Source organism: Mirounga leonina, unplaced genomic scaffold, assembly GCF_011800145.1.
Source record: "Mirounga leonina isolate KUSES-001 unplaced genomic scaffold, KU_Mleo_1.0 Mir_106, whole genome shotgun sequence".
NCBI classification, from domain to species: domain Eukaryota; kingdom Metazoa; phylum Chordata; class Mammalia; order Carnivora; family Phocidae; genus Mirounga; species Mirounga leonina.
This window is the reverse complement of record NW_023270232.1, coordinates 4,584,319-4,600,358: the sequence shown is the minus strand read 5'-3', so window position 1 is coordinate 4,600,358 and position 16,040 is coordinate 4,584,319. Positions and strand designations below refer to the sequence as shown.

The 16,040-nt window shown below is 41.6% G+C and overlaps 1 protein-coding gene and 2 pseudogenes across 1 annotated transcript in view; 1 reads left to right on the top strand and 2 right to left on the bottom strand.

The window, feature by feature from the left end:
• Window positions 1–14,596, bottom strand: part of LOC118018069 (KIF-binding protein) — a 41,891-nt gene extending 27,295 nt beyond the window's left edge. The window contains exons 1-2 of the mRNA XM_035016548.1: window positions 14,074–14,596; window positions 5,248–5,346 (exon numbers count right to left, since the gene is read on the bottom strand). Coding sequence (XP_034872439.1) covers window positions 5,248–5,346; window positions 14,074–14,499 — 525 coding nt within the window. The 5' untranslated portion in view covers window positions 14,500–14,596. The remainder of the gene's footprint in view (window positions 1–5,247; window positions 5,347–14,073) is intronic.
• On the top strand, window positions 871–1,300 carry LOC118017793 (annotated as a pseudogene).
• Window positions 7,186–9,371, bottom strand: LOC118018081 (annotated as a pseudogene).
• Window positions 14,597–16,040: the final 1,444 nt, after the last annotated feature.

The window sequence follows — 16,040 nt, the reverse complement described above, 5'->3', positions numbered from 1 at the left end:
TAGAATTTTTATTTTGTTATTCTTTTTTAAAGATTTTATTTATTTATGAGAGAAAGAGCACACATGCACTAGTAGGGGGGAGGGCAGAGGGAGAGGGAGAAGCAGACTCCCTGCGGAGCAGGGAGCCCAATGCAGGACTCAATCCCAGCACCCTGGAATCATGACCTGAGCCAAAGGCAGATGTGTAACCAACTAAGCCACCCAGGCGCCCTCAAAATAGAATTTTTAGATTATAAATGAAAATATGCCAATATCAGTATTTTAGGTTAATATCAGAATATTTCCTATATAATTATATTTGGACTAAGATTGCACTTAGACCCCATCTGAGGATTATTTTTAAGAACCCTATTTGGGGGGCGCCCAGGTGGCTTAGTCGTTAGGCATCTGCCTTCGGCTTGGGTCATGATCCCAGGGTCCTGGGATTGAGCCCCATATCGGGCTCCCTGGTCCACTGGAAGCCTGCTTCTCCCTCTCCCACTCCCCCTGCTTGTGTTCCCTCTCTCACTGTGTCTCTCTCTGTCAAATAAATTAATAAAATCTTAAAAAAAAAAAAAAAAAAGAACCCTATTAGGTAGCAGACCTATCCACAGAGACCTGACAGGCCAGAAAGGACTGGCATGATATATTCAGGGTACTAAACGAGAAAAATATGCAGCCAAGAATACTTTATCCAGCTAGGCTGTTACTGAAAATAGGAGAGATAAAAAGCTTCCAGGACAAACAGAAACTAAAAGAATTTGCAATCACCAAACCAGCCCTACAAGAAATATTGAAAGGGGTCCTCGAAGCAAGGAGAGAGCCCAAAAGTAACACAGACCAGAAAGGAACAGAGACAATATACAGTAACAGTCACCTTATAGGCAATATAATGGCACTAAATTCATATCTAAATTCATTATCGAGAAAGGGAAACCTGAGATCCGGCTGCTGACTGAGAAATGCAACACGGTCAAAATGTGGGTACAGCTCCTGATTCCCAGGATAGAAGATGGGAACAACTTCAGGGTCTCTATTCAGAGGAGACAGTTGCAGAACTAAGAACCGTTGTGAGTGAAGCTGCATCTTATCTGGACCAGATTATATTACAAGAGCCAAACTGGTTTCTAAAATAACTAAATATCCACACATAGACGACTATCGCTGCACTGTGACAGAGATTGATGAGAAAGAATATATCAACCTTCGGCTCATCATATCAGAGCTAAGGAATCAATATGTCACTCTACATGACATAATCCCGAAAAATATCAAGAAGATCAAACGGCCCCAGAGCAGCAATGCAGAGACGCTGTACTGAGGCCATGGCCAGGGCCAGGGGACTCTGTGAGTCTGGCTCAAGACCGACATTGCCTTGGTTTGTTATATGACTATCGTGATGGGGAAACTGGCTGGAAATAGTAATCACACCTCTCTCTGTTTTTAATTAGAGTCTTTTTTTTTTTTTTAAGATTTTATTTATTTATTTGACAGAGAGAGACACAGTGAGAGAGGGAACACAAGCAGGGGGAGTGGGAGAGGGAGAAACAGGCCCCCCGCCAAACAGGGAGCCCGATGAGGGGCTCGATCCCAGGACCCTGGGATCACGACCCGAGCTAAAGGCAGACGCCCCTTTAGTTAGAGTCTAATGAAACTCTCATGTAGTTCTGTGGGGAAAAAAAAAAAAAAAAAAAGAGCATCCTACTAAAGAATGAATGGGTCAACCAGGAAATTAAAGAAGAATTTAAAAAATTCATGGAAACAAATGAAAATGAAAACACAACTGTTCAAAATCTTTGGGATGCAACAAAGGCAGTTCTAAGAAGTAAGTATATAGCAATACAAGCCTTTCTCAAGAAACAAGAAAGGTCTCAAATACACAACCTAATCCTACACCTAAAGGAGCTGGAGAAAGAACAGCAAATAAAATAAAGCCTGAATTAATAAGATTGATAAACCCCTGGCCAGACTTATCAAAAAGAAAACAGAAAGGACCCAAATTAAAAAAATCATGAATGAAAGAGGAGAGATCACAACCAACACCAAAGAAATACAAACAATTATAAGAACATAATATGAGCAACTATATATGCCAACAAATTAGACAATCTGGAAGAAATGGATGCATTCCTAGAGACGTATAAACTACCAAAACTGAGCCAGAAAGAAAACCTGACCAGACCTATAACCACTAAGGAAATTGAAGCAGTCATCAAAACTCTCCCAACAAACAAGAGCCCAGGGCCAGATGGCTTCCCAGGGGAATTCTACCAAACATTTAAAGACCTATTCTTCTGAAACTGTTCCAAAAAATAGAAATGGAAGGAAAACTTCCAAACTCATTTTATGAGGCCAGCATTACCTTGATTCCAAAACCAAAGACCCCATCAAAAAGGAGAATTACAGACCAATATCCCTGATGAACATGGATGCAAAAATTCTCACCAAAATACTAGCCAATAGATCCAACAGTACTTTAAAAGGATTATTCACCACGACCAAGTGGGATTTATTCCTGGGCTGCAAGGTTGGTTCAACATCTGAAATATCAATCAATGTGATACAATACATTAATAAAAGAAAGAACAAGAACCATATGATCCTCTCAATAGATGCAGAAAAAGCATTTGACAAAGCACAGCATCCTTTCTTGATCAGAACTCTTCAGAGTATAGGGATAGAGGGTACATACCTCAAGATCATAAAAGCCATCTATGAAAAACCCACAGCGAATATCATCCTCAATGGGGAAAAACTGAGAGCTTTCCCCCTAAGGTCAGGAATGCGGCAGGGATTTCCACTATCACCACTGCTATTCAACATAGTACTAGAAGTCCTAGCCACAGCAATCAGACAACAAAAAGAAATAAAAGGCCTCCGAATCGGCAAAGAAGAAATCAAACTCTCACTCTTTGCAGATATGATACTTTATGTGGAAAACCCAAAAGACTCCACCCCAAAACTGCTAGAACTCATACAGGAATACAGTAAAGTGGCAGGATATAAAAATCAATGCACAGAAATCAGTTGCATTTCTATACACCAACAACAAAACAGAAGAAAGAGAAATTAAGGAGTCCATCCCATTTACAACGGCACCCAAAACCATAAGATACCTAGGAATAAATCTAACCAAAGAGACAAAGAACCTGTGCTCAGAATACTATAGAATACTCATGAAAGAAATTGAGGAAGACACAAAGAAATGGAGAAACATTCCATGCTCATGGATTGGAAGAACAAATATTGTGAAAATGTCAATGCTACCTAGAGCAATCTATACATTTAATGCAATCCCTATCAAAACACCATCAACTTTTTTCATAGAAATGGAAAAAATAATCCTAAAATTTGTATGGAACCAAAAAAGACTCCAAATAGAGGAATGCTGAAAAAGGAAAGCAAAGCTGGTGGCATCACAATTCCAGATTTCCAGCTCTATTACAAAGCTGTCATCATCAAGACAGTATGGTACTGGCACAAAAACAGGCACATAGATCAATGGAACAGAATAGAGAGTCCAGAAATGGACTCTCAACTCTATGGTCAACTAATAATCCACAAAGCAGGAAAGAATGTCCAATGGAAAAAAGACAATCTCTTCAACAAATGGTGTTGGGAAAATTGGACAGCCACATGCAGAAGAATGAAACTGGACCATTTCCTTACACCATACACAAAAACAGACAGAAAATGGATGAAAGATGTAAATGTGAGACAGGAATCCATCAAAATCCTTGAGGAGAAAACAGTCAGCAACCTCTTCAACCTCAGCCACAGCCACTTCCTCCTAGACACATTGCCAAAGGCAAGGGAAGCAAGGGCAAAAATGAACTATTGGGACTTCATCAAGATGAAAAGCTTTTGCACAGCAAAGGAAACAGTCAACAAAACCAAAAGACAACCGACAGAATGGGAGAAGATATTTGCAAATAACTTAGCAGATACAGGGCTAGTATCCAAAATCTATAAAGAACTTATCAAACTCAACACCCAAAGAACAAAGAAGCCAATCAAGAAATGGGCAGAAGACATGAACAGACATTTTTCCAAAGAAGACATCCAAATGGCCAACAGACACATGAAAAAGTGCTCAACATCACTCGGCATCAGGGAAATCCAAATCAAAACCTCAATGAGATACCACCTCACACCAGTCAGAATGGCTAAAATTAACAAGTCAGGAAACGACAAATGTTGGTGAGGATGCGGAGATAAGGGAACCTTCCTACACTGTTGGTGGGAATGCAAGCTGGTGCAGCCACTCTGGAAAACAGTATGGAGGTTCCTCAAAAAGTTGAAAATAGAGCTACCCTATGACCCAGGAATTGCAATACTGGGTATTTACCCCAAAGATACAAATGTAGTGATCCAAAGAGGCACATGCACCCCAATGTTTATAGCAGCAATGTCTACAAAAGCCAAACTATGGAAAGAGCCCAGATGTCCATCGACAGATGAATGGATAAAGAAGATGTGATATACATATAGATACACACGACGGATTATTATGCAGCCATCAAAAAAATGAAATCTTGCCATTTGCAACGACATAGATCGAACTAGAGGGTATTATGCTAAGCGAAATAAGTCAATCAGAGAAAGACAATTATCATATGATCTCACTGATATTTGGAATTTGAGAAACAAGGCAGAGGATCACAGGGGAAGAGAGGAAAAAAATGAAACAAGACGAAACCAGAGAGGGAGACAAACCATAAGAGTAAACTTTTAATCTCAGGAAACAAACTGAGGGCTGCTTGAGTGGAGGGGGATGGGAGGGATGGGGTGGCTGGGTGATGGACATTGGGGAGGGTTTGTGTTGTAGTCAGCACTGTGTATTGTGTAAGACTGTATTGTGTAATCACAGACCTGTACCCCTGAAACAAATAATACATTATATATATATAAACCCTATTAGGTGATCACCTAGATAGCTCTACAGAGAGATCCCTGGGTATACTGAAGAGTCATGTACTAATAACGTAAATGAGGAATAAGAGCCTTCAAATCTTGACTAGTTTTTCTTTCCTTTTTTTTTTTTTTTAACATTTAATTTATTTATTTGAGAGAGAGAGAGAGCATGGCAGAGGGAGAGGGAAAAGCAGACTCCCCACTGAGCGGGGAGCCTGATGTAGGGCTCGATCCCAGGACCCTAGGATTATGACCTGAGCCCAAGGCAGACGTTTAACCAACTGAGCCACCCAGGGCCCCCACATCTTGACTCGTTTCAATAAAAATTTAAAATTTATCTGACATCCAACATACCTCTTTCATATACTGGTTATACAGTGCTTCTGATGATTCTAGGTAAGCCTGTGCAGTTTCAATTTCTTCTCTTTCAGACCACAGGATACCCAGGTTATTCTGGAAAATAAAGAAAAGAGAAATAAATAATGACAATATAAATCTTCCAATTAAAGTAACTTTCAGGGGCGCCTGGCTGGCTCAGTTGGTTGAGCATGTCTCTTGATTTCAGCTGAGTCATGATCTCAGGGTCCAGGCCCAGCAGGGAGTCTGCTTGAGATTCCCTCTCCCTGTGCACCCCCTTAAATAAATAAATAAATCTCTTAAGAAAACATTTCAATAAACTTCTATGTTATTGATTTCTTTTGTAACCCTTTACATTTTATGTTATACATTTAAAATAATTATTCTGTTTATGAAATACAGGCTTTACTAGACTGCAAAAGGGGCTCATGGCACAAAAAAAAGGGGGGGGCACACGTAGAAACCCTACAGTTTACAGGTGACTTGATCATTCCTCTGGAACACAGACCTCTGGTCTTCTGGCTTCACATAATGTTTCTATTCTATCATTTTTTTAAGTTAAGTGATCAGTCCTCAGTAGGGACTGTAGGTCACAGGGATAATGTATTGAGATGGGACAGTTGTTTTCTTTTTATCTAGGAGGGTCCTTTGCAGGACCCTGGGGAAACCCAAAGGGGCTCTTGCCCACTACTAACTTACTGATTACTCTGCCCACCCAGACTCAAAGAATATAATCTCCCTTAATATTCATTTCCTGATCATAGAAATGGATGCACAAACCACCTTGTCCCACTCTCTAGTTCAACTTATTTTTCCTGACAAGAGTCCCTGAGAAACTCCATTCAGCCAGGACACCAATCAGCCCAACCCAGTACACCGTATCTAGCCTACAGAGTCTAGAGATTTCCCTAGTACCAGGAACTGGTTGGCCACATGTGCTCTGTTTTGATGGGATGGTGATATATTTAACCTGCTAGCTCCAGGGTAGGCTGTGCCACAGAAAGCAATGGTTCCCGTGTGCGATAAATCTTAAACCAAGTAGAGAACCCCAGAGTGTATCTAAGAAAAACTAAGGTTTTTCTTTTGAGCCATAACCTATTGCGATCTTGAAGGTAAAGACCATGCAAAAAATCTAGAACTGATTTGATTTTTAAAAATTAATAATGTAATGTTTTGTTTTTTAGTTTTGCAATTCTTTTTATTGAGATATAATTGACACATAATGTTAGTGGTTTTTTAAATGTTCACTCCACAAAAATAACTACTATTGACATTCTACATAAATTATGTTTAAATATAATATAAATCCTAAAATACACCAGAAACTACTATATCATTCACAGAGCATCATCATGTTCTTGCCCTCAGGATACCAAACTAGGTAGGAAAAAAATTAAATATAAAATAAAAACAGCTAGGAGCACCTGGGTGGCTCAGACAGTTAAGCATCTGACTCTTGGTTTCAGCTCAGGTCATGATCTCAGGGTCATGAGATCGAGTTCCGCATCAGGCTCCACATGCAGCACAGAGTCTGCTTGAGATTCTCTCTCTATAATAAATAAATCTTTTTTTTTTTTAGGTTTTTTTAATTTATTTGAGAGAGAGCACAAGTGGAGGGGAAAGGCAGAGGGAGAGGGAGAAGCAGGCTCCCCATTGAGCAGGGCGCCCAACATGGGGCTTGATCCCAGGACCCTGGGATCCTGAACTGAGCTGAAGGCAGACATTTAACCAACTGAGCCACCCAGGTGCCCCAATAAATAAATCTTTAAAAAAATAAAAAATAGGGGCATCTGGGTGGCTCAGTTGTTAAGCGTCTGCCTTTGGCTCAGGTCAGGATCCCAGGGTCCTGGGATGGAGCCCCGATCGGGCTCCCAGCTCCGTGGGAGGCCTGCTTCTCCCTCGCCCACTCCCCCTGCTTGTGTTCCCTCTCTCGCTGTCTCTCTCTGTCAAAAAATAAATAAAAATAAAAATAAAAACAGCTAAAAAGGTACTACTGGTGAATTCTACCAACGTAAGAAATTATACCAACTCTGCACAACTCTGCCCAGTAGAGGAAAGAACGCTTTCCATCTCATACTAAACCAAAGACATAACAAGAAAACTACAGCCTGATATCCTTCATGAACACAGATATGAAAAAATATTAAAATTTCAGCAAATGGAGTTCAAAAATATATAGAAAAGGGTAGTATTTCACCGAAGTTTTACTCGGTAAAAACTTCAAGTGTATTTTTACCACAGGAAGGAAAGTTTGGTTTAACACTGGAAAATCAATCAAGGTCATTCACCATATTAACAGACTAAAAAAGAAAAAAACCATGAATATCTCAGATGCAGCAATGAAATGACGATGCTGAAAGAAGTCAGACCAAAATAAGAGAAACACTGCATGATTCCATTATGAAATTCTAGAAAATGCGGAGGAGGAGCCAAGGCGAAGGGAGAGAGAGAATAAAGGAGGGAGAGAGGGATTACAGAGCACAGGAAGCCTGTAGATGGATATGGTCAATGGATACGGTCAATACCTTGATTGCAGAGATTGTTTCATGGGTATATACATATGTCAAAATTCATCAAATTATGTACTTTATTTTTTTCTACTTTAGAATTTTTATTTCTGTGTAAAAGAAAGACAGAACTCCTGGAGGTCAAACAAAGAAAACAGACACCAAATTCAAAGCACTATTAAGTCAGGAAACGAAGAATCTGAGGTAGAAGTCAGGCAACATAATCCACAACCTTTTTAGGGGCATACTGAACAATCACATCTCTAGTAAGATCTCATTTTTTTTTTAAAGTCACAAGTTCCAAAAAGTTAATAATCCACTCTCTGAAATCAGATGTAAAACTATGACCAACAGAAGATACACACAAACTTTTGTCATGGTAACAGAGAAAACAGTTTTACTAAAAGCTGCTGACGTTTCCATCAGTAGTAACCATAGGGAGGCCGTTGGTTGTAACCATACTTCCATTTTGGTGGGGGTAGTAAGGTTCTTGTCTGTGCTGCGGGTAACTGTTACCCCCAGGACCATCCATGCCACTGATTGGATCGACTGTCCCTTGGCCACCTCCGTCTACTATTCCTACCTCTAAACTGTCTGTTATCTTGCAACTAATTGCCTCTATTTCTCTGGTTCCCACCAGCTCTGCTATTCCATTCTTCAACGATTGGAGGGAACTCAGGAGGGCATTTCAGGTACTCCTGGTACTCTTTGTCATCTTCTGTGAATCTACTGGCAAACATCTCTTCAAATTTGGGAACTGCTTCAGAAGTTTCTGTCATCCTGAAATTCCCAGCAGTCTCAGGCAGCTGCAATGTTTAATGTTTATGTTGTTTCGATCTCCGGCTCACACCGTGGGCAAAGGACCTCCCACTACTTCAGCGCTCCAAGGTAAGGGACTCATGTACTTTAGATATACAGTTTATCGTATGCCAGTTATACCTCAGTAAAGCTATAAACACACACAAAAGCTACTCTTTATACATTTATATCCTGGGAGTGGAGAGAATAATCTCCTAATTTGTTAGGAAATTTTACTTAGGTGAAGTAGTTAAATTTCACTCAAGATGAGAGGCACCTGGCTGGCTCAGTGGGTAGAGCATGCAACTCTTGATCTCAAGATCAGGAGTGCAAGCCCCACACTGGGTGTGAGCCTACTTAAAAAATATACTTTTTTATTAAAAAAAAAGATGATAATGCAAGTGTATATTGCTGATAGCAAAAACTGGAAGGAAAACTGGAGAAAAATTATTCTTTTTTTTGTTTTGTTTTTAGAGAGAGATCATGCCCGAGGTGTGGGGGGTGAATAGGGGGCAGTGGGGGAGAGAGAATCTTAAGCAGGCTCCCACACCCAGCACAGAGCCCGATCTCATGACCCTGAGATCATGACCTGAGCTGAAATCAAGAGTCGGATGCTTAACTGACTGAGTCACCCAGGTGCCCCAAGGAGAAAAATCATTCTTAAGGCCTCCAGAACCCAGTGAAGATAGAAGGGGATAGTCTCTTTTGATAATCTAATGTGGATCCAGGTTTTCTATTTCTATAGTTTCCCAGGAAGGAAACACCAGGTTGAGACAAAGCAGTCAGAATATCATAAATTCCCATGAGCTGTTACTTTCAAACTTTTTCCTACACACACACACACACACACACACACACACACACACAGTCTTTTACAAAATAGAATCATTCTACCTAATTCCCAACATGCCTTAGTCTTCCCCCTCCCTAATATTGATATTTTTTAATTTTTTTTTAAGATTTTATTTATTTATTTGACAAAGAGAGAGAGAGGGAGAGCACAAGTAGGCAAAGAGGCAAGCAGATGGTGAGGGAGAAGCAGGCTCATCGGCAGGGAGCCCGATGCGGGGCTTGATCCCAGGACTCTGGGATCATGACCTGAGCCGAAGGCAGACGCTTAACGACTGAGCCACCCAGGCGCCCCAATATTGATATTTTTTTTTTAAAGATTTTATTTATTTATTTGAGACAGAGAGAATGAGATACAGAGAGCATGAGAGGGAGGAGGGTCAGAGGGAGAAGCAGACTCCCCGCCGAGCAGGGAGCCCGATGCGGGACTCGATCCTGGGACACCAGGATCACGACCTGAGCCGAAGGCAGTCGCCCAATCAACTGAGCCACCCAGGCGCCCCCAATATTGATATTTTTGATTAACAAATATGTATCATTATTTTTTAGTGGCTGCACACTGTTCTTCTGTATGGATGTATCCATATTTTTGTTGTTGTTGTTAAAGATTTTATTTATTTGACAGAGAGAGACACAGCGAGAGAGGGAACACAAGCAGGGGGAGTGGGAGAGGGAGAAGCAGGCTTCCCGCGGAGCTGGGAGCCCGATGCGGGGCTCGATCCCAGGACCCTGGGACCATGACCTGAGCCGAAGGCAGGCACTTAACGACTGAGCCACCCAGGCGCCCCTGGATGTATCCATATTTATTTAACCATATAGCTACTGACTGATATTTGTTTTTTTTTAATTGACAATGCTGTGATGAACATCCATGCTGACATACCTTTGCATACCTGTCCCAATATTATTTTAGGATATTGATAGGAATTTTATTTGATTTTTTTTTAAGATTTTATTTATTTATTTGACAGAGAGAGACACAGCGAGAGAGGGAACACAAGCAGGGGAGTGGGAGAGGGAGAAGCAGGCTTCCTGCTGAGCAGGGAGCTCGATGCGGGGCTTGATCCCAGGTCCCTGGGACCATGACCTGAGCCAAAGGCAGATGCTTAACGGACTGAGCCACCCAGGCGCCCCTGATACGGAATTTTAAAGTCAAAATCTTGACTCCAGAATTCTGATACCTACTGATCTTCAGAAAGTTCTATGAATTTGTATTTCCACTAACAATAATGCTAACAGATATTACCTGTTTCCTCATAGTCTCTCCAGTAACAAGTATAAGCCATCTTTAATAATCTCTGCCAATCTGATCCAATTTTTCTATTTTTTTTAGTTTGTTTTATTATTAGTGAGATCAACTCTCTCATCACTGGGACACCTGGGTGGCTCAGCTGATTAACCTTCAGACTCTTGGTTTTGGCTGCAGTCATGATCTCAGGGTTGTGAGATGGAGCCCGGTGTCCTCTACACTTGGCGCTGAGTCTGCTTGAGATTCTTTCTCCCTTCCTCTCCCTCCCACTCTGCTCCTCCCCTGCTTGCATGCTCTCTCTCTAAAATAAACAAATCAAGAAAATCTTTAAAACAAAATCTCCCATCCTATATAGCAAATATTAAATGTAATAAAATTCTAGTGTGGTAATGTCACTGGAAAAAAAGATCAACCAAACAGGAGAGTTAGAAACACACTAGCACAGACAAATTACTATTGCCGTATAGTTTTGGTATCTGGTAAACTAGGTACTAGCTAATTAAATTAAATTACCATTTAATCTAATCTAATTAAATTATTATTTCTGTAGAGTTTTAGTACCTGGTAAGCTAGTTTTAGTGCATTTTTCTTTTTCTTATGTTCACTTTTCTTTATTCTTTCATATACACATACTCATTTTGTCAAGCTCTAAGAAAAACTATTATGATTTCAGCAGAAATTGCATTAAACCTACAAATGAGTATCAGAATATGACTGTTATGTGGGTGCCTGGGTGGCCCAGTCGGTTAAGCGTCTGCTTTCCGCTCAGGTCATGATCCCAGGGTCCTAGGATCCAGACCCAGATCTGGGGAGCCTGCGTCTCCCTCTCCCTCAGCTACTCCCTCTGCTTGTTCTCTCTCTCTGTCAAATAAATAAATAAAATCTTAAAAAATATATATATATGACTGTTATGTTTAATTCTTGCCACCCAGGAAACTGTTATATTTTTCCATTTAGGATTATCAGTTCTATTACCTCTAATATTGCTGTTGTGAATGCAATTTCTAAAAATAGTATTTTTAACCAGTATTGCTTATGTACAGGAATACTATTAATATTATATATTTATTTATATCCTCCCACTTTATTGAATTGATCACAGTTCTAATAGTTTTTCAGCTGATGACTTTAGTTTTTAGGTATACAAGGATCACATATGCAAATAGTTACTTTTAGAAATTATTTTATTTTTTTCCCAAATTAATAACTCTTATTTGCTTTCTATATTATTGCAATGGCCAGAACTTTTTTTTTAAGATTTATCTATTCATTTTTTTTTTAAATATTTTATTTATATTTGGTATTTAAGAGACAGAATGAGCAGTGGGGAGGGGCAGAGGGAGAGAGAGAGAGAGAGAGAAGCAGACTCCCTGCTGAGCAAGGAGCCAGATGCGGGGCTTGATCCCAGGACCTGGAGATCATGACCTGAGCTGAAGGCAGACACTTAATGGACTGAGCCACCCAGGCACCCCTCTTCCATTCATTTGAGAGATAGAGAGTGGGGGGAGGGGGAGAGGAAGAGAGAGAATCTCAAGCAGACTCCACCTGGAGTGTGAAGCCCTATGCAGGGCTCAATCCCACAACCCTGAAATCATGGCCTGAGTCAAAATCAAGTCAAATGCGTAACTGACTGAGCCACGCAGGTGCCTCTGCAATGGCCAGAACTTCTAATCAAGGTTTTCTTCCTGATTTTAGTACGAATACCTAAAATAATTCACCCTTCAGAAAAGGTTGGCTATTTGAAATACTGTATTCACTGAATGTAAGATGTCCCATCTGTAAGACAACTATTTTATCAACAAGAAAACACTGCCAAGTAAATTATGACACAGCTATAAGATGCATCCTGATTTTAGACATATTAAGATATGAAACAATGTGCATATTAAAATCAAAATATAGTAAATACTGGACATTCCATATTACATTTAGGGTGGTTTCTAATTCTATTCTTGAGATGTTGAAATTGTTCAATGCTTATTAAGGTTTTAGGCAACCATATGATTAAAGAAAATTTTGAGGTTTTGTCTGAGTTCAACATCTTATGAATTTCATTAGATCATTCATCCACTGGACATATATTTAGAATGGCCTACTATGGAGGAGGCACTGAGGTTATAAATAGTGTGCAAAAAGAGACATAGTTCCTGTTATTGTGTAGCTTTTAATTTTATTGGGTCATGTTAAAAGAAAATGACCTGTACAATTTCCTTTTTAATTCTGAGGTTTTTCTTTGAGGCCATATGATCAATTTTGGTAAATGTTCCCTGGATCACATATATTAAGAACTGGAACTACTGGATGTAAAGGTTTGTGAGCTTACTCCAAGTTCCTGGCACATAAAAGGAGTTCATAAAATTTGTATTCTGAAATGTTATGTTCCCGAAGAGAATGTCAGATTTATTTCTTAATAAACCAAGGACCATGGGGCGTCTGGGTAGCTCAGTCGTTGGGCGTCTGCCTTTGGCTCAGGTCATGATCCCGGGGTCCTGGGATCGAGCCCCGCATCGGGCTCCCTGCTCAGCGGGAAGCCTGCTTCTCCCTCTCCCACTCTCCCTGCTTGTGTTCCTGCTCTCGCCATCTCTCTCTCTGTCAGATAAATAAATAAAAATAAAAATAATAAACCAAGGACCACATAAATGGGAAACGGTAAGTATTACAAGAATTCAAAGATACAAGTTCGGAACAAAATGATCCAAAGAAAGTCACTAGAAGTATGAAGTCTGTTTTGAGATGGGTTTTGAAAAATCGGCAAGAATTCCCTGGGGAGGGGCGGCTGGGTGGCTCAGTCGTTAAGCGTCTGCCTTCGGCTCAGGTCATGATCCCGGGGTCCTGGAATCGAGCCCCACATCGGGCTCCCTGCTCTGCGGGGAAGCCTGCTTCTCCCTCTTCTACTCCCCCTGCTTGTGTTCCCTCTCTCGCTGTGTCTCTCTCTGCCAGATAAATAAATAAAATCTAAAAAAAAAAAAAAAAATCTAAAGAATTCCCTGGGGAGCAAACGAATATATATACACACACACACACACACACACACATATGGCAAAAACAGAAACTGATGATTTTTGAACAATTTGTTTTAAATTAAGCATGCACTCGGGACATCCTCTGTAATTTCCTCGAGACCTTAAGATTTAAATTACTATGGATTTCTTCTGAATAGAATGAACAGGATTTGGACTGGTGGAGAAGAGCTGGAAAAGGCATTTATGAGGTAGTAGGGTCTCAGGAAACCAATGCGTTGACCACGACTAAGCGAAGCAGCAAGTGATGTCGGTGGAATTTGCAAGCTGTTCATTCCAAAGCTTCAAAAACACGGGGTCAAATTGTGCCTGATAACATCTGCCTTTAGCCTTGGCGAGAGTGGGGACCCTCTCCACCCCTCGCCTCTGGCCGACGACAGTGGGCCGTGCTCGCTCTCACCTGCGCCTGGATGTAGAGGGAGACGCAGTCCTGCGACAGCCGGTACTTGCGCAGCAGCCTCAGGCATTTCACCAGATGCTCCTCCCCCGCCGACAGCTCCTCGGTGTCGATGTGGTTCACACCGAGGTGGAACTCGATCACCGCCAGCCTCACTGCTCCCTGGGCGATGGGCCCCTCGGCTTCCACCACTTCGGCCGGCGGCCCCAGGGCGTGGTCCCCCGCGCCCAAGCCCTCCTCCGCCTGAGGCCGCTCATCCTCGTCCTCAGGCGCGGGGCCCAACAGCGCCTTGACCTCTTCCAGCAGCGCTCGGGCGCCGTACTTGGACTTATAGGGTTCTTTCTCGGGGTTTTTATGCAATTCCACCCGCGACAGAGCCAGCGCGGCCTGGAATTTCTCACGAATCTCGGCCCACGGAGGACTCGCCATAGCGGCCTCTACCGCCTGGGCGTCCTCAATGTTTGCAATCGGGACTCCCGCCTTCTTTCTGCTTTGCGACACTTCACTTACGGCCCCGGACAGATCCCAACACTGCGGAACCGTAACCAATGAGGTCCGCCAGAGGACCCGCAATGTGCTCGGCTGTAACCAATGGAAAGGCGTAGTGGGCACCACAGCAACCGTTGTCATGGAAACGAAGCTCTCAATGAGGGTGGTCCCACCTCCAGCCCCACCCTCTGCGGTGATGAATTCTATCGCGTGACCCGTAGAAGTTCTTCTACCTTTAACAGAACACATTAGAAACATACCTAACTACTCTCGTTAGTTGGTATAACCTGAATGACAGAAAACTTTTGATGTTAGAATACATTAGAAACATACCTAACTACTCTCGTTAGTTGGTATAAACTGAATGACAAAACTTTTGATATTAATATATAACCTAGCCCATGACTGGATGAAGATGTAACAAGGATTCATTTATTATTAATATATAGCTTCTGGAGTGAAAGTTAGCTTTCACTACGTAAAAAGCACTCAGTGATCGACAAATGTTTTCACTTCAACACTGAAGAAGGTTGTAGGTATGTGTACAACTTCCCAACGTAACACAGAAGTCCCAGACCTGTGATAAGCCGCTTCAGGCGTGGCTTTTTCCATTCCATACCTTCCTAAGTTATGAAGTCAAATGCGAGTCAAATGTGGGGGGAAGGGGCCGGGCGGAGGTGTTAACTATGAGGCGCTAGCTAGCTCTGTGCGCTTGGGGACACACAAAGGAGCACCGATTTTAGAAGCTCATAGACATAGTTTGATTCTCAGCTCTGCTTCTAATTGATAAGTTAACTTCTCTAAGCTTCAGGTTTTTCATGGTAAAACATAAGTGATACTATTACTTATCTCTACAGAATTATCCTAAGGAAGAAGTGAAATTAAATATCTATCCTTTAAATGTTAGTGTTCCTCAGGACTCCTTCCTAAACTTTGTCCCAGGGAGATCTTACGCATTTCCATGGCTTCTATTACAAAACTTGGGTCTCCAGGCCCGATGATTCTCTGGAGTTCCAGACTGTAATATCCATCTCCTAACTGGAACCACCACACCTGAATGTTCCACTGTATATCAGTATGTTGAAACTGGAACTCATTCTCTTCCTCTGAGAGAGTGAGCCATGAAGACATCAGGGGAAGTATATCCCAGACAGAGGAAGAGCAAATACAAAGGCTTTGACACAGGAGCGTGCCTGGTGTGTTCAAGGAACAGGGAGACCTCTTAAGAGCCTGGGGTAGAGAGAACGGAAAGGGCAGTAGGTGATGGAAGTCAGAGAAGCAATGTGGGCCCAATCATGTAGGGTTCCTAAGGCCACCATAGGGACTTTGGCTATTCTGAGTGAGATGGGAGCCATTGGGTGGTTTTGAAGGAGTGACAAAATCTGACTTAAAGAATTATTCTGAAATAATAAGGAGGGGGATAGAGAAGAAGTGGGGAGACTGAAAAGAAGCAGGGAGACTGGTGAGGAAACTACCGTAAT